Here is an 18227-nt window from a genome sequence, read left to right as displayed (position 1 = left end):
GACGAGACGACTTCAAAGGCAACTTCAGATGAGATGACTTCAGAGGCGACTTCAGACGAGACGACTTCAGAGGCGACTTCAGACGAGACGACTTCAGAGGCGACTTCAGACAAGACGACTTCAGAGGCGACTTCAGACGAGGCGACTTCAGAGGAGACGACTTCAGACACGCCGACTTCGGACACGTCGACTTCAGAGGAGACGACTTCAGACACGTCGACTTCAGAGGAGACAACTTCAGACACGTCGACTTCAGAGACGTCGCTTCAGAGACGTCGGCTTCAGACATGTCGGCTTCAGACACGTCGACTTCAGAGACGGCTTCAGACACGTCAACCTCAGAGACGTCTACTTCAGAGACGGCTTCAGACACGTCGACTTCAGAGACAGCTTCAGACACGTTGACTTCAGAGATGGCTTCAGACACGGCGACTTCAGAGACGACTTCAGACACGTCGACTTCAGAGATGTCTACTTCAGAGACGGCTTCAGACACGTCGACTTCAGAGACGACTTCAGACATGCCGACTTCAGAGACGTCAACTTCAGAGATGGCTTCAGACACGTCAACCTCAAAGGAGACTTCGACCTCAGAGGAGACTTCGACTTCAGAGGAGACTTCGACTTCAGAGGAGACATCAACTTCAGAGGAGGGGTCGACTTCAGAGGAGGGGTCGACTTCAGAGCACGAGGAGGGGTAAACTTCAGAGCACGAGGAGGGGTAAACTTCAGAGCACGAGGAGGGGTAAACTTCAGAGCACGAGGAGGGGTCGACTTCAGAGCACGAGGAGGGGTCGACTTCAGAGCACGAGGAGGGGTCGACTTCAGAGCACAAGGAGGGGTCGACTTCAGAACACGAGGAGGTGTCCACTTCAGAAATGGAAGGGGCGTCGACCACCATCGACTTCTGGTCCGGGGGCGTCGGCTTCTGGTCCTTCGATTTCTCAACCAACAACCTCTGGACCGCCAGCCTCTGGACCGTAACCGTAACCGTCTGCTTCTGGTCCGGGGGCATCTGCTTCTGGCCCGGGGGAGTCGGCTTCTGGCCCGGGGGAGTCGGCTTCTGGGCCCGATCCGTCCGCTTCTGGGCCGGAGGCAGAGCCGCTGCGGGAGGAGCTGCCTGGACAAGCTGGACCGGATGCGGTGTGACCTCCGGGACCACTGCTGGAAACCGTGCAAGCAGGGAGGACACACCATCCAGCTGACGCTCCTGGAGGCTGAAGGTCCGGTGGAGCTGGGCCAGCTCAGCCCGGAGACCGGCGAGCTCCGCTGGGTGGACTCGGGGCTCGCTCTTCTGGCTCTGAGATGAAGGAGCTTCCGGCTGGATGGAGGCCCTCTCCTGGTGGTCCGAGGATGTAAGAATGTCCAGGTGAGACTCCTGATGGCTGACAAGCTGGCGGATCCGGCCAAGCTCCGCCTGAAGCTCTCCCAGCTGGGCTGCGGATGCTGCTCCTCCACCTGCAGACAACGGGGGTGCCAATGGGACCGGTGATGGGACTGCTGACCTGGCCGGGGGCGGGTCCAAGGCGCTGCGTCGGGCAGGGGCAGCGGCGAGTCCGCAGCTCCGCGCCGGGACACAGGGCTGCGGTGGAGCTCGACGTTCTTCTCCACGCCGCGGACCAACTCCGAGGGAACAGACCGCCAGGCTCGTGCCCATGAAACTGGAGCGATCTGGCAGCGGCTCCCGGTCCAAACTCGCCTCCGGTTCTGGGAGGACAGGGAGGAACGCTGCGGCCGAAGGTCGGCGATGGCGTCTTCAGCGAGGCGAAGAAGGAGGGGGGGAGACCGGAGTGGAGCGAAGGGGTGAGGATCCAGACGCGGGAGGAAGACAGGCAGACAGGTAGGAACGTGTAAACAATATTTTATTAAGGAGCACGCTGGACAACTGAAACAATGATCCGACATGAAACACAGAACAGAACGGGTTTAAATACACGAGGTGCGGGAGCTAGGGTGATTGGGAAACAAGAGGCAGGTGGGAGCAATTAACGGAGACAGACTAAAACATAAGGGGAGACAGGACAGGGTGTGACAGTACCCCTCCCCCCCCCCCAAAGGGCGGATCCCAGACGCCCACAGGAACAAGGAGCAGGGCGGGAGGAGGGAGACCCGGAGGGAGGGCCCAGCGGAACCGAGGGACCGATGGAGAGGGGGCAGGGACCAGCAGAGTGGAGAGAGCATCGACCTCTAGAGTGGATAAGGCGACTTCAGAGACGACTTCAGAGGCGACTTCAGACGAGACGACTTCAAAGGCGACTTCAGATGAGATGACTTCAGAGGCGACTTCAGACGAGACAACTTCAGAGGCGACTTCAGACGAGACGACTTCAGAGGCGACTTCAGACAAGACGACTTCAGAGGCGACTTCAGACGAGGCGACTTCAGAGGAGACGACTTCAGACACGCCGACTTCGGACACGTCGACTTCAGAGGAGACGACTTCAGACACGTCGACTTCAGAGGAGACAACTTCAGACACGTTGACTTCAGAGACGTCGCTTCAGAGACGTCGGCTTCAGACATGTCGGCTTCAGACACGTCGACTTCAGAGACGGCTTCAGACACGTCAACCTCAGAGATGTCTACTTCAGAGACGGCTTCAGACACGTCTACTTCAGAGACGGCTTCAGACACATTGACTTCAGAGATGGCTTCAGACACGTCGACTTCAGAGACGACTTCAGACACGGCGACTTCAGAGACGTCTACTTCAGAGACGGCTTCAGACACGTCGACTTCAGAGACGACTTCAGACACGTCGACTTCAGAGACGACTTCAGACATGCCGACTTCAGAGACGTCAACTTCAGAGATGGCTTCAGACACGTCAACCTCAGAGGAGACTTCGACCTCAGAGGAGACTTCGACTTCAGAGGAGACTTCGACTTCAGAGGAGACATCGACTTCAGAGGAGGGGTCGACTTCAGAGCACGAGGAGGGGTAAACTTCAGAGCACGAGGAGGGGTGAACTTCAGAGCACGAGGAGGGGTCGACTTCAGAGCACGAGGAGGGGTCGACTTCAGAGCACGGGGAGGGGTCGACTTCAGAGCACGAGTAGGGGTCGACTTCAGAACACGAGGAGGTGTCCACTTCAGAAATGGAAGGGGCGTCGACCACCATCGACTTCTGGTCCGGGGGCGTCGGCTTCTGGTCCTTCGATTTCTCAACCAACAACCTCTGGACCGCCAGCCTCTGGACCGTAACCGGAACCGTCTGCTTCTGGTCCGGGGGCATCTGCTTCTGGCCCGGGGGAGTCGGCTTCTGGCCTGGGGGAGTTGGCTTCTGGCCCGGGGGAGTCGGCTTCTGGGCCCGATCCATCCGCTTCTGGGCCGGAGGCAGAGCCGCTGCGGGAGGAGCTGCCTGGACAAGCTGGACCGGATGCGGTGTGACCTCCGGGACCACTGCTGGAAACCGTGCAAGCAGGGAGGACACACCATCCAGCTGACGCTCCTGGAGGCTGAGGGTCCGGTGGAGCTGGGCCAGCTCAGCCCGGAGACCGGCGAGCTCCGCTGGGTGGACTTGGGGCTCGCTCTTCTGGCTCTGAGATGAAGGAGCTGCCGGCTGGATGGAGGCCCTCTCCTGGTGGTCCGAGGATGTAAGAATGTCCAGGTGAGACTCCTGATGGCTGACGAGCTGGCGGATCCGGCCAAGCTCCGCCTGAAGCTCTCCCAGCTGGGCTGTGGATGCTGCTCCTCCACCTGCAGACAACGGGGGTGCCAATGGGACCGGTGATGGGACTGCTGACCTGGCCGGGGGCGGGTCCAAGGCGCTGCGTCGGGCAGGGGCAGCGGCGAGTCCGCAGCTCCGCGCCGGGACACAGGGCTGCGGTGGAGCTCGACGTTCTTCTCCACGCCGCGGACCAACTCCGGGGGAACAGACCGCCAGGCTCGTGCCCATGAAACTGGAGCGATCTGGCAGCGGCTCCCGGTCCAAACTCGCCTCCGGTTCTGGGAGGACAGGGAGGAACGCCGCAGCCGAAGGTCGGCGATGGCGTCTTCAGCGAGGCGAAGAAGGAGGGGGGGAGACCGGCCGGTGATCTGAGGAGAGGAACCGGAGCAGGCACTCCCAAGGTAGAATCTCCCGGCTGGATCCATCAATGGGTTCTGGTCGGATCATTCTGTCACGACGTGCTGCGAAGGGGTGAGGATCCAGACGCGGGAGGAAGACAGGCAGACAGGTAGGAACGTGTAAACAATATTTTATTAAGGAGCACGCTGGACAACTGAAACAATGATCCGACATGAAACACAGAACAGAAGGGGTTTAAATACACGAGGTGCGGGAGCTAGGGTGATTGGGAAACAAGAGGCAGGTGGGAGCAATTAACGGAGACAGACTAAAACATAAGGGGAGACAGGACAGGGTATGACATAAAGACTGGCTCAGACCAATCCCATTCCCATTATTCATGGAAAAATGTGGATTCCATGGATGCCTAATTTGGGTGAAAAACAGTTCCACCCTCTTTAAAATGGACAGATTGTCCTCACAGTCTGATAGAAAGTTGAAATCCAAGGCTGTGTCTCAATTCAGGGTCTGCATCCTTCGTCGGCCTTCTTTTCGCCTGCAAGCAGGATGGGTCCGGTGTATCCTTCAATGGTTTACATTTCCCAAGATGCCTTGCGGGTCGGACGGCAGAACTTTTAAAAACAATGGCGGACAGTGAAGCGGGAGCTGTCGGAGAGGATTGCACATATAAATGTCAGTATAAACTTGAAAACTGTTAGGTTAAGAACTTTTTGTGATCCATGAACGTTATTTTAGTTCGAAATGTTACAGTGAAAGTGCTTGTATTGCGGTCTCGGCTCGTATGTTCGGCCGTTCTGTGTCGTACTTCTACCGCTACGTTTTCCCCCTGATTTTAATAGAAGTTTGTATTTTAGGGACAAAAGAGAAAACCACGAACTTTATTAAGCTTAGGGTGGAGATGGATCACATGATCACTGGAGCAAAGTATTCGGCAACTGTGGCATGGAGGTACAATAACATCTCATATTTTAAGTTTAGTTTTTTTCTGCGAAAACACGAAAGGAATAACCCGTTGTCCTCTTTTCTCTATCTTTTCTCTTCCTGTTTTTTTTTTCTTGCATGTTTGTTAAGACTATTCTGGAGAAAATGGGCATCCAGGGGACGGTGACAGCGATGACCAGCTTCTGGAGCTGATCATGGAGGACATGAGGCTGCAGAGGGAGGCAGAGCAGCAGAGGGCACAGGAGAGAAGGGAGAAATTTGACAGCTTTTTACTTTGCTAGAAAAAAATGGTTAAGAAAGATTAAACATGTACATATAAAAGAAATATCTAAATAAAATCAGTTCTGTATTAAACACATGAATTTTATTTTTGTTTACAAATGAGAAATGTTTACTAGAGGGTATCCGCTGGGTCTTGAAAAGTCTTAAAAGGTGATAAATCAGTTTTGGTCAAATTAAGACCCTTAGAAAGTATTAAAAACTGTTATCACATCTTTGCTCAGGCTCAGCTTGTCAAAAGTATTTTCTCTGAATTAACTCTCCAACAGTCAAGGAAATGATTAAAGATCTAAATAAAACTCCAAACTCCATCGTTTAATGTTCCTTCTTCCTTCTGCTCAGGGGTTCCACGGTTGCTAGGCGACGGAACGTTCGCCGAGGGAGTGGCGGGAATTCATGAGAGCTAGGCCTGTCCAAATTCACAGCCGTTAACATCCAGTCTACCCGGCCGACGGAGGACCCAGACCACGTCGGCCGAGTAGGCTGGGTCCTTCGAAGGATGCAGACCCTGAATTGAGACACAGCGTAAGTGTAGTGACCCAGCTCAGCATTCTATCATTACATTAAATAACAACCTCTTTCATTTTAATTCACTCAATTTACAGGTGACACCCCCTACCAGAGTCTTATTCCACTCCCATTTGAAAATTTCAATAAATGCTGTTAACTGGCAGACCGAGAGGGTGGAGTCGCTAACAAATACACACACACACAGGCTCACAACAACATTGTGATATCATAATATGCCAGCTAACATTCTAGGTTACCTCTTAGCCAATAGCGGTGGGAGATTAAGGCCCTGTCCACACGTAGCCGGGGATCTGCCAAAACGTAGATATTTTTCTACGTTTTGGCCAGTCATCCACACGAAAACGGAGTTTTTTCACACGAAAATGGATCTTTTTAAAAACTCCGGCCAGAGTGAAGATCTGCGTTTTCTCTGTTTTGGGTGTCTGCTTGTGGACAGACAAAACCGGAGTTTTAAGGTCCGCAACGTCACTTTCCGTGACAAAAAATGCTGACATCACGTGTGCGACCTGTGTTTACACTAGCCAACATCATGGAAGCCCTCAGAGCTGCGCTCACTTTATCAATTGTCCAAGCGCTTTTTGCTTGTTTGTTTCTGCAAGCGGAATTACTGCTCCTTGCGGAAGACCACAGACGAAGGACGAGGTTAAGAACGGGGGAAGTACTGCCGCCTACAGGTCTGGCATGTCCTTAACAACGTATTTATCCGGTTATGTGTGGACAGAGTTTTATTTTTAAACGAGGTGGTGTGGATGCAAGTTTTTGGAGGGGCGGACAGTCGTTTAAAAAAAACCCGGCTACGTGTGGACTAGGACTTAAATTCAAATGCAGTGCAGAGAGTTTACCTGACGACGGCACAAAACTGACAGTTTTAGGCAGAATGTTTAAATTAGAACTAAGATGCACTGAAGTGCCAAATTATTGACTACACGTGTCTGCAGCACAATTAGACACTCATTTTTATAGTTAATCAGCAAAAAAAAGTTGATTTGGGAGACTTGCTCTTTAAAGACTTTTTTATGACTATGTCCAGGCAATTCAATGTTTGGGCCTTTTTCATTTAATTTATATCCACAGACAAGCTTTTGAAGTCAATTCATTTAAAGATAACAACCACAACCTATCAAACTTAAAAAAACACAGAAATGTCATTATGTCTTTATTGTAGTCAAAGAAACCAGCAAGAACATCACTGTTAGTCAAAAAGACAACCTCTGACCAAAATATTTTGTCTGTCTTTAACATGAAATCCATTTTAATGAAAACTTACACTGATTTAGAAAAAGTCAGTGGCTAGTAAGGCTGTACGTTTTTATTTTATAAAGTATGAAAATTACAAAACAGTCCGAATGACTGTCAGGGCAGTTCTACTGAATAGTTGAAACCATTTTTTTCTCAGACTTTGCCAAATTTACCCCTTAAAGTATGCATATACAGCCCTGTCCTGCTCGTTTCTCGACATTTTTCCTCCATAGGCATACATTAGAATAAATATGGATGTTACGACTGACTCTGAGTTAAGAAGAATCGTGATTTATAAATGGAAGCATCTCAGTGTCATATTCAAGGAGATATGCAGCAATATTTCAGTTTTACTGCAGAAACCAGAGATGGAAGGAAAAATAAGCCTCGCTCTGCTGGATTAGGCTGATATAAATACATGCAAGACAAAATCAAATAGATCTCAGAGGCCAGTTTGGATGGCAGAAGGGTGTGACGGGTACATGACGCGACAGGAAAAAAAAAGAGTCGAAGAAGGACAATGAAAAAAATGAGGTTACAGACCAAATGTTTATAACATAGTGTCAGCTGTGATTTGGTCTGGCCATGCTGATGGTACCCTTAGCAATTAGCTAAAATGGTAATCTAATGTCCACCGGCGAGGGAAAAACAAAGACAAGAGATGTTCACACAGATGCAGACATGTTTTAAACAGTCTAAAGTAATAAACAGAGTCTGATACGTTAAACACACACATTCTCACACACACACACACACACACACACACACACACACACACACACACACACACACACACACACACACACACACACACACACACACACACACACACACGCACACACACACGCACGCACACACACACACACACACACACACACACACACACACACACACACACACACACTTTTTAATTCAGCGGTTGATTAGGGCCTGTTTTGGGGCCTTGCATCAGGATGAAAACCAAGGGCCAGCATGTGTTTTTTGACTACTGGTCCTGCTCTTTGGAACGCCAAGCCAGTAACTCTAAAGTCAAAATTTCTTAAGACGTATCTATTTACAACTTCTTTTAAATGATTGTTTTACACCTATGCTGTTTTATTGTGCCTGCTTTTTTTGTACAACATTATGTGATTCTTTTCTTGAGAGGTGTTTTATAAGAAAAGTTTTACTCACTTACACTTTTCACAAGCAATTCAATTCATTCAGATCATACCATACTATACCATACACTACCATACAAAGCACATTTAAAAACCGAATGACAGCTGAGCAAAGTCCTGAACATAAAAATAGAGTACAACAAAGAAAAACAACCCAGTAAAATCCAACATAGTAATTTCAACTGTCAACTGCAATGAAAAAATAATGGGCTTTGAAAAGGGTTTTGACTAGCCTGGCCTGCCAGACTTGTCCTCTGTTTAATTCTACACAGAGAACCAGTCTGATTACCAGAGGTGGAAAGTAACAAATTACATTTACTCACGTTACTGTAATTGAGTAGCTTTTTTGTGTTTTTATACTTTTAAGTCATTTTTAAAATATGTACTTTTACTTTGACTTCAGTATGTTTTTTAAAAGAATTGTAATTCTTTTGTCTGGCGACAGCACAAACATCTTTCTATAGAAGAAAGGCTTTTAGCACTTCTACTTCTACTCAAGTAATTTAGAACAGAGGAAAGAGCTGCAGCGAACTCCGCCATGTTTATGGCAAACTCAGCGTTGTGGTGTGTGACACATGCTGCTCAGCGCTGATTGGCTCGCTTAGAAGTCTCAGGGGCTGGGGTTATTTGAAAAGGAGAGTTTCGAGAATAACTCACTCTCACACTCGAAGCGACGGAAACTGACGATGGGAAACCAAGCGTTTGGGGCTCCCGACGCGTCGGAAACAAACGCTGGCTCAGCTGGAGGTGATGTGCTGTGCCAGAGCCTCAGTTTCCAACGCCCGCAGTAAAATGGAGATTTCACAGAATTGTGACCTTTACCTTCTTGCGTAACTTCCCCCTTAAACATGGTTAACGGGAAGTTTTGAACAAGAAACAGGGTTAAGGTTAGGATGGGGGTGAGTGAAGGTTAAACAGCAATAGGTTGGAGGTTAAATGTTGATGAAATGTGTGTTTTACCGTGGGCATCGGAAACCGATGCTCTGGCACAGCGCGTCGCCTCCCGATGCGATGCGGCTCCCAATGCATCAGAAACAAAGGCTTGGTCACCCATCATCAGTTTTCGCTGCTTCGGTGTGTGAGAATGTGTTGCTCAGACCCATTGTTTCCCATAAGGAAGCACGGGTACCCCCCACAGGGCCTCTCGCGTCCCTCGGGGGGCCCTGTGGGGGGTATTCTGGGAGTATGGGGTACCAGGCCCTCTGATACGGGCTGTTAGGTCCCTGTATGACCGGTGTCAGAGCTTGGTCCGCATCGCCAGCAGTAAGTCAGGCTCATTCTCAGTGAGAGTTGGACTCCTCCAAGGTTGCTCTTTGTCACAGATTCTGTTCATAACCTTCATTGATAGGATTTCTAGGCACAGCCAAGGTGTGGAGGGCATCTGTTTTGTTGGCCTGAGGATCAGGTCTCTGTTTTTTGCAGATGATGTGGTCCTATTGGCTTCATCAGAACGTGATCTTCAGCTTTCGCTGGAGCAGTTCGCAGCCGAGTGTGAAGCAGCTGGGATAAGAATCAGCTTCTCTAAATCTGAGACCATGGTCTTGATTCGAAAAGGGTAGAATGACTTCTTTGGGTCAGGGATGAGGTTCTGCCCCAAGTGGAGGAGTTTAAGTATCTCGGGGTCTTGTTCACGAGTGAGGGAAAACTGGAGCGTGAGATCGACAGGCGGATTGGTGCTGCATCTGCAGTGATGCGGGCATTGTACCGGTCTGTCGTGGTGAAGAGAGAGCTGAGTCAGAAGGCAAAGCTCTCGATTTACCGGTCGATCTACGTTCCTACCCTCACCTATGGTCATGAGCTTTGGGTAGTGACAGAAAGAACGAGATTGCGGATACAAGCGGCCGAAATTAGTTTACCCCGAAGAGTGGCTGGGCTCTCCCTTAGAGATAGGCTGAGAAGCTCGGTCATTCGGGAGGGGCTCGGAGTAGACCCGCTGCTCCTCCACATCGAGAGGAGCCAGTTGAGGTGGCTCGGGCATCTGGTCAGGATGCCTCCTGGACGCCTCCCTGGTGAGGTTTTCCGGGCACGTCCAACCAGGAGGAGACCTAAAGGTAGACCCAGGACACAGTGGAGGGACTATGTCTCTCACCTGGCCAGGGAACACCTTGGGATTCCCCCGGAGGAGCTGGCCCAAGTGGCTGGGGAGAGGGAAGTCTGGGCTTCTCGCCTTAGGCTACTGCCCCGCCACCCGACTCCGGATAAGCAGAAGAAAATGGATGGATGGATGGAAGGAAGCACGGGGCTGGCTGGTCAGGCTAGGTTTTGACAGGAGTAGAATATCTGGTTAAAGATCAATGTTATTTTATAGGGACCTGATATGAGTCTGTCTTCTTCATCAGTCTCTTGGTATTGCTGCTAAACCTTAGGACTCACATACTTTGGAGGTTGATTTTAGTAATTTTATGAAACTCTAATATTTCAACAGATTTTTTTTACACCCTAAAATCTTCAGAGCATCCCTCTTTTATTTCAGTAACTAAATAAAAATTCTTCCTTTTTACTGAAGGGTTAAGACTTTGATTTTCGCTGGAAAAAAAAGCAGTGCTGCACTATCCTATGGCAGCAACTGATTTACATCTTCACATCAAGACTAATAAACTCACTTAGACACGACCGACTGTCTCATTCCATTAGATCATAGCAGGTGTTGGAGCAGATGTTTTCTTGTGTGTGTGTGTGTATGTGTGTGTGTGTGTATGTGTGTGTGTGTGTGCGTGCGTGCGTGCGTGCGTGCGTGTGTGCGTGTGCTCATGCATCAGTCTCTCATGGTAACAGAAACGAATGCACCAACGTTATGCTAGCACAGCATGTGACTGTGAGTTCCTTCAAAAACTATTTCACTTTTTAGTTGGATTACACGAGTAATAATACACCTGGTAATCAACTTTTAAACCCACACCAACCAAATTCTGTTGTAATAAGAACACAGTTTATACAAATCAGAATAAAGAACGTACTGCCTTTAACCAGTTTATACAAATCATACAACTCAACTTTTGATTTCAGAAGGTCAGAAGGCAAAATTTGAAGCAGACCCTTCATAAATGCAGCAGCATGAGTTTTTATGCAATATATTCTATAAATTTAGTTATTAATCTCAACTGAGAACAAACTGTTATACATATCTATGCTCTTCCAGTCTTGTTTTACGCTCTTAAAATTTCCCAAGAGACGAGAACAAAAGATGGGCCATTGTTCCAAACAGCACACATTTAAAATGAACTAATTTAAATCTAACCATGTTGACCAGAAAATGTAATCAAACAGCCTTAAACATCAGAAGCAAGGTCCCTGCAACCAGAAATGAGCTGAAATGTGCAAGGAGGACGGAAGACTAATAATTAAACAGTAACGTCGTAAAAACGCTGAGATGAAACACTTACCCTGCCATGACGATGAAAAAGTCCAGTCGGTTCCACGTGTCTCCTAGGTAACAGCGACGACCAAAGATCCCAAGAGCCACCATCTTTATCACCATCTCCAGTGCAAAGAAGATGTAAATAAATGCATCAAAGGCCTGTGGAATCACAGAGGGAGATAACTGAAGTCAAACTATTGGCTCAAAACATGTACAGAACTCCTCATTTGTTTCATTCTTCTGATTTAATTTAGATTATCTGTAATTATTAAAAGAAACATACTCAAAACTAACATTTGACTGACTAAATCTGAAAGCTGTGGCCCTCTAGCATCCTGAATTACATGTCTATATCCCAAGGCTCTTCTCTCCCCCTCCTGACCTCATATCAATTTAAAACAAACCTCCAGCTACCATTTTCGACATATTCAAAGGCAATTCTAATGCTTGTAGTACAGCAGATTTAGGGGATTTACTCTTAATTTCACAGGCGCTGTCGAGTTAGTTCTTTTCCAGAGAAGTGCCTCGTGAATCACTACAGATTGTCCTCTAAAAACACCCTAACAAGCTGTTGGATGATGTTCCAGAGTGATGTGCTTTGATGTGTTTGTTCTCTTTGGTAGTGCTCATAAAAGCGTTGTTGTTCACCGTTAATCTGATCTGAGTAGCTCATGTTTCTCTGTAGCCAAGCATCGAGAACTGTTTGCAACCAAACTATTTTAGACAAAACAAGCGGTGCTCTGCCTGATCTGGTCCACCAGCGCAATGCTCAAATCACGAAAGAAGGAAGAAATGAAGATAAAGGGAATTGTCCAAGTCAGACATTAGAGTTTCGTGAGCGATGGAGTGAGACAGACGTGAACAAATCTTTGCCTTGTCCTGCACTGTCAGTCGACTAGCTAAAGAGACGATTGTATTTATGGAACCAAATATTCTGGGTGCTTTGCCCTGGGCTGAATTACTGCATTTGCTGCCTTGTTACATATTCCTGCATCAAATTATTCAAACTGCTACCGCTTGACACAGTCATTGTCGAGGCCTACGGATTCAAATGAACTCATAGCTGCTTGGTGAAAAGCCATTTGTCAGAGAAAAATACACACTGTGCAGCGGAGCACTTCAAAGTGGATCATTTATTCAGTCCTGAAGTAGCATATGCTGTGTAATAAATGTTCCCCCCTTTACATTTTGAATCTAAATATTACACATGCCCAAAAAGCATATCCACATAATAATAAGAAATAAAATCAGAAACTTTCTGAAGAGATTAAGACCTGCATCTGCCTGAAATAAAAAAAAAACACTAACAATAATAGAGTTTAGAAATTAGGCCCCAAACAATTTTTTACTGTGCAAAAAAATAAGGTTCACAGATAAAATTCCTTCAAAATTATTTCTTTCCACCCCACGTGTCAACCTCTTTGAGTCTGTTTGATGTAGGAGGTGTGACAAGTTAAGAAGTTCTTTTATTGCCAGAAAATATTAAAAAATAAAAAGTACACATGCATCAAATATCAGTCAAACAAAACAGAAATGCCTAAATTTTGATGTATGAATTGTATGAAAATGACATATAATTGAATTAAAAGTGTTTGTGTACCAGAAAATTTCAAATAAATAAGTACAGTTGAAGCACCTTAAATTAGAATGGACAACATAATCACACTCAGATTGATATTTTATTGCAAAAATCTTTAAAATAGCTCTGGTGCTCCTGTTTCAGGAAGTCTAATTCAGCCAGAGGGGAGGCGATCAGAACACGACAGGATCTGGAGTCTTATTTCCTGGTATTTTGACATCTTGTCTCTGACTGGATGACAGCAACACGTCTCTACCACTGACTCATAAATATAGCCAACCTGAAGGAGTTCTGCTGTGTGGTAGAGGTTGTAATGCTAATGGTTAGCTTCCACTAGCTGAGACATGCTCTGCTCTTTCCTAAATGCTAAATCAACAACAGCCTTCCTGTTGTGAGCCAAGATGGGTGAGTCCATGTATGTTCATTTCCAATGTGGCAGGCAAGTGTCAGGCTTTACTAATCCGAGTGTTTCCTCATCTATCTTCTATCAGTGGCTAATGCGGGAAATAGGGGTAGAAGACTATTTCCACATTTAGCCTGCATGTGAAACTCTTTGTGAGTAATCATATTTAAAACAATAACAAGTAAAAAACATTTTTTTCAGTGAACTTGGCCTATAAAAATGTTGAAATCCAATCGAGTAATGTAAGATTCATTCATTCAATAGCCTCAGGTTGCTTGCATGTAGGGAACATAAAACCACTGCTGGGTTTTAAACCTGCTACTTTTTTGCAGAATTGGCTTTTCCATATGTTCCATTCCAGTCACTTATGATGTGGACAGTCATGCACCCCCATACTTTTACAAATGCTGACTTTTGCACCTTTCCCTATTTATAGAAGAGCTGTCTCATTTTTACAAGCAGAACCCAGAGTTCATTCTCTCCCAAAGCAAGCTAAACCCCTAATGTGCAGCAGCAATATGCGACTTTACATGACTTTGTGATAATGATGGAGGATTTTCAACTCCTAATTGGGTCACAGGTGGGTTACAGTGACTGGAGCGTGTTGGTTTGCTACGCAGAGTCACTCACAGGTAGGAAGGTCGCAGACATCCAACAGTTTTTTCCAGCTTTTGCCTTAGTTCACGAAAATTTTGAAGACATTTTGACCCTCCCACTGTCCTAATAGGTGTGTCCCTGCAAGGAAAGTACACCATTGAGCAGGGTCGATGGTTTATCCCTTGGGTCCATGTGGCAGGGGTGAGGAGTGAGCACCACCTCACCCTTGCCACGTGGACCCAAGGGATAAACCATCAACCCTGCTCAATGATCAACTCTCCTGGCGGGGTCACCCATAAAGACAGTGGGAGGGTTAAAGAAATATATATATATATAAAAATGATACATCTCTGTCTGTTCAGATCACTTATGGATGGGATGGGTGTTACATCCACACCCAAAGTCTGGTGGGAATACTCCAGCACCAACCTGTTAACCATGGGATTCCTAACAGGTCTTGATAATAAGAACAGGCTCTCATCACAACAATATCCACACCAGACAGGACCAAAGATGCAGACTGTCTAAACATCCCGACCCCTCGTTGACACTGGATGTTTGTTTGTTTTTATTAAGATCCCCATAAGCCACTGTTAAAACAGTTGCTATTCTATCTGGGGTCATATCGTCAAATTAACATGAGAAATGCATCAACACTGGGCTCACAAACAAACAATCAATTTCCATCTACAAAATTCATCTCCACTATTAGAATACACAACAATACAATAACAAAATATAATATATCTCACAGCAACATATAAACACAATTTCCCCATGCACAATAGACAACAAAATTTACAATTAAACCATAAAGTAAATAAATCATTTAATTCATATATTCTTCCAACTCGTGTCAAACGGGTATGAATAAATAATCTCCACTCCACTCCTCCAAATCACTCCTTTGTAACTGACCCCTCAAGAATTGCGGTGAACCATTCCATTCCACCGTTGCTCTATAAAATACTGACCTTTGAATAAAATGATTTTGACTAGCTGGCAACGTAAAACAACCATCAGCTTGGCATGTAGCGTGATGGTGAACATCCTTAAACAATGTCAGCTGATTAAAAAAAATATCTGGTGTTTGTGTATTTGTAATATTCCTCCTTACACACATCCATGCCAGTTCAGTATGCATATCCTCACAGCTCTTACTAAATGAACAGTTCAGAATCAGCCGAGCTGCCTTATTTTGTCGTCGTCGTCGTCTTCCTCCGCTTATCCGGGTCCGGGTCGTGGGGGCAGCATCCCAACTAGGGAGCTCCAGACTGTCCTCTCCCCAGCCACCTCCACCAGTTCCTTCGGCAGGACCCCAAGGCGTTCCCGGACCAGATTGGAGATGTAACCTCTCCAACGTGTCCTGGGTCGACCCGGGGGCCTCCTGCAGGCAGGACATGCCCAAAACACCTCCCCAGGGAGGCGTCTAGCAGGCATCCTGACCAGATGCCCAAACCACCTAAACTGACTCCTTTCGATCCGGAGGAGCAGCGGTTCTACTCTGAGTCCCTCCCGAATGTCCAAGCTCCTCACCCTATCTCTAAGGCTGAGCCCGGCCACCCTACGGAGGAAACTCATTTTGGCCGCTTGTATCCGTGATCTCGTTCTTTTGGTCATAACCCAAAGCTCATGACCATAGGTGAGGATTGGGACGTAGATCGATCTGTAAATTGAGAGCCTGGCTTTCTGGCTCAGCTCCCTCTTCCCCACGACAGATCGGCTCAGTGTCCGCATCACTGCAGACGCTGAACCAATCTGCCAGTTGACCTCCCGATCCCTCCTACCCTCACTCGTGAACAAGACCCCGAGATACCTAAACTCCTCCACTTGAGGTAGGACCTCTCCCCCGACCCGGAGTTGGCAAGCCACCCTTTCCCGGTCGAGAACCATGGTCTCAGATTTGGAGGTGCTGGTCCTCATCCCAGTCGCTTCACACTCGGCCGTGAACCTACCCAGCAAGAGCTGAAGGTCAGAGCTGGATGAAGCTAGGAGGACCACATCATCCGCAAAGAGCAGAGACGAGATTCTCCTGCCACCAAACCCGACACACTCCACACCATGGCTGCGCCTTGAAATTCTGTCCATAAAGGTTATGAACAGAACCGGTGACAAAGGGCAGCCCTAGCAGAGTCCAACCATCACTGGGAACAGGTCCGACTTAGGCCCTGTCCACACGTAGCCGGGGATCTGCCAAAACGTAGATATTTGTCCACGTTTTGGCCTGTCATCCACACGAAAACTGAGTTTCTTCACACGAAAACGGATCTTTTTAAAAACTCCGGCCAAAGTGAAGATCTGCGTTTTCTCCATTTTAGGTGTCTGCGTGTGGACAGACAAAACCGGAGTTTAAAGGTCAGCAACGTCACTTTCCACGACAAAAAAATGCTGACATCACATGTGCGACGGCACACGCTGTGCCAACAGCATGGATGCCCTCAGAGCTGCACTCGCTTTATCAATTGTTCAAGCGCTTTTTTCTTATTTGTTTTTGCACGCGGAATTACTGCTCCTTGCGGAAAACCACAGACAAAGGACGAGGTTAAGAACGGGGGAAGTACTGCCACCTACAGGTCAGGCATGTCCTTAACAACATATTTATCTGGGTACGTGTGGACAGATTTTTTTTTTAAACGAGGTGGTGTGGATGCAAGTTTTTGGAGGGGCGGATATTCATTTAAAAAAAAAAACAGCTGCGTGTGGACTAGGCCTTACTACCGGCTATGCGGACCAAACTCACGCTCCTCTGATAAAGGGATTGAATGGCCCTTAACAAAAGGCCACCCACCCCATACTCCTGGAGCTTCCCCCACAGGGTGCCCCTGGGGAAATGGTCATAAGCCTTCTCCAAATCCACAGAACACATGTGGATTGGTTGGGCAAACTCCCATAACCCCTCCATCACCCTTGCTAGGGTATAGAGCTGGTCCACAGTTCCACGGCCAAAATGAAAACCACATTGCTCCTCCTCAATCTGAGATTCAACTATTGATCGGACCCTCCTCTCCAGTACCTTGGAGTAGACCTTTCCAGGGAGGCTGAGGAGTGTGATCCCCCTATAGTTGGAACACACCCTCAGGTCACCCTTCTTAAAGATGGGGACCGCCACCCCGGTCTGCCACTCCACAGGAACTGTCCCCGATGACCAGGTAATGTTGCAGAGACGTGTCAACCACGACAGCCCTACCACATCCATAGCCTTGAGATACCCAGGACGAATGTCATCCAGCCAAGGGGCTCCGCCGCTGTGTAAATGTTTGACTACCTCAGCAACTTCTGCCCCAGAGATTGGACAGTCCATCCCCAGGTCTCCCGGCTCTGGCTCGCCCACGGAATGCGCGTGGGTGGGATTGAGGAGCTCCTCAAAGTATTCCTTCCACCGCCCGACTATAGCCCCAGTTAACGTCAGCAGCTCCTCATTCCCACTGTAAACCGTGTGAGCGAGTTGCTGCCTCCCTCTCCTGAGGCACCGAACAGTTTGCCAGAACTTCTTTGGAGCCAATCGATAGTCTTTCTCTATGGCCTCACCAAACTCCTCCCACGCCCGAGATTTTGCCTCAGCAACTGCCACTGCTGCACCCCTCTTTGCTATCCGGTACCCATCTGCTGCCTCCGGAGACCCATAAACCACCCACGCCCTGTAGGCCTCCTTCTTCAGCCTGACGGCTCCCCGAACCTCTGGTGTCCACCAGCGGGTATGGGGGTTGCCATCACGAGTGGCACCAGCCACCTTGAGACCACAGCTAGCAACAGCCGCCTCAACAATCACAGAGTGGAACAAGGCCCACTTGAGCCCCATTCCCACCTGTACCGGGTCGGCCCGGGCCAGGAAGCGTAGGTTGTTTACATATCTGGGTGGCCTGGAATTTTCCCGGGCCAACCAAGGCTCATTCTCAGCCCTCTTCTTGAGGGGGTCTGCTTCAGGCCGACCAGGGCCAACACACCCACTGCTGACAGCAAATTCTCACCTTCCATTAGAGCAAGCCTCTGATTGGTGGGTAGAATAAGCCCACGTGGGCTTAAGGCATGCTCAATTCATTATCATTCATTATCATGCTGATTACCCAGAAGCTGAAAGTGTCTCTGACTGCATTCCTTGCATACCTAAGC

At 47.9% G+C, this 18227-nt stretch overlaps 1 protein-coding gene across 3 annotated transcripts in view; it reads right to left on the bottom strand.

The window, feature by feature from the left end:
* Positions 1-18227, bottom strand: part of cacna1ia (calcium voltage-gated channel subunit alpha1 Ia) — a 378911-nt gene that overhangs the window by 147716 nt on the left and 212968 nt on the right. For all 3 annotated transcript variants that reach the window (XM_054750503.2, XM_054750504.2, XM_054750505.2), the window contains exon 4: positions 11564-11697. In XM_054750503.2, the coding sequence (XP_054606478.2) occupies positions 11564-11697 (134 nt within the window). The remainder of the gene's footprint in view (positions 1-11563; positions 11698-18227) is intronic.

Source organism: Nothobranchius furzeri, chromosome 12, assembly GCF_043380555.1.
Source record: "Nothobranchius furzeri strain GRZ-AD chromosome 12, NfurGRZ-RIMD1, whole genome shotgun sequence".
Classification (NCBI taxonomy): Eukaryota; Metazoa; Chordata; class Actinopteri; order Cyprinodontiformes; family Nothobranchiidae; genus Nothobranchius; species Nothobranchius furzeri.
The sequence above is the reverse complement of the archived record's forward strand: the minus strand, read 5'-3'. Positions and strand labels throughout refer to the sequence as shown.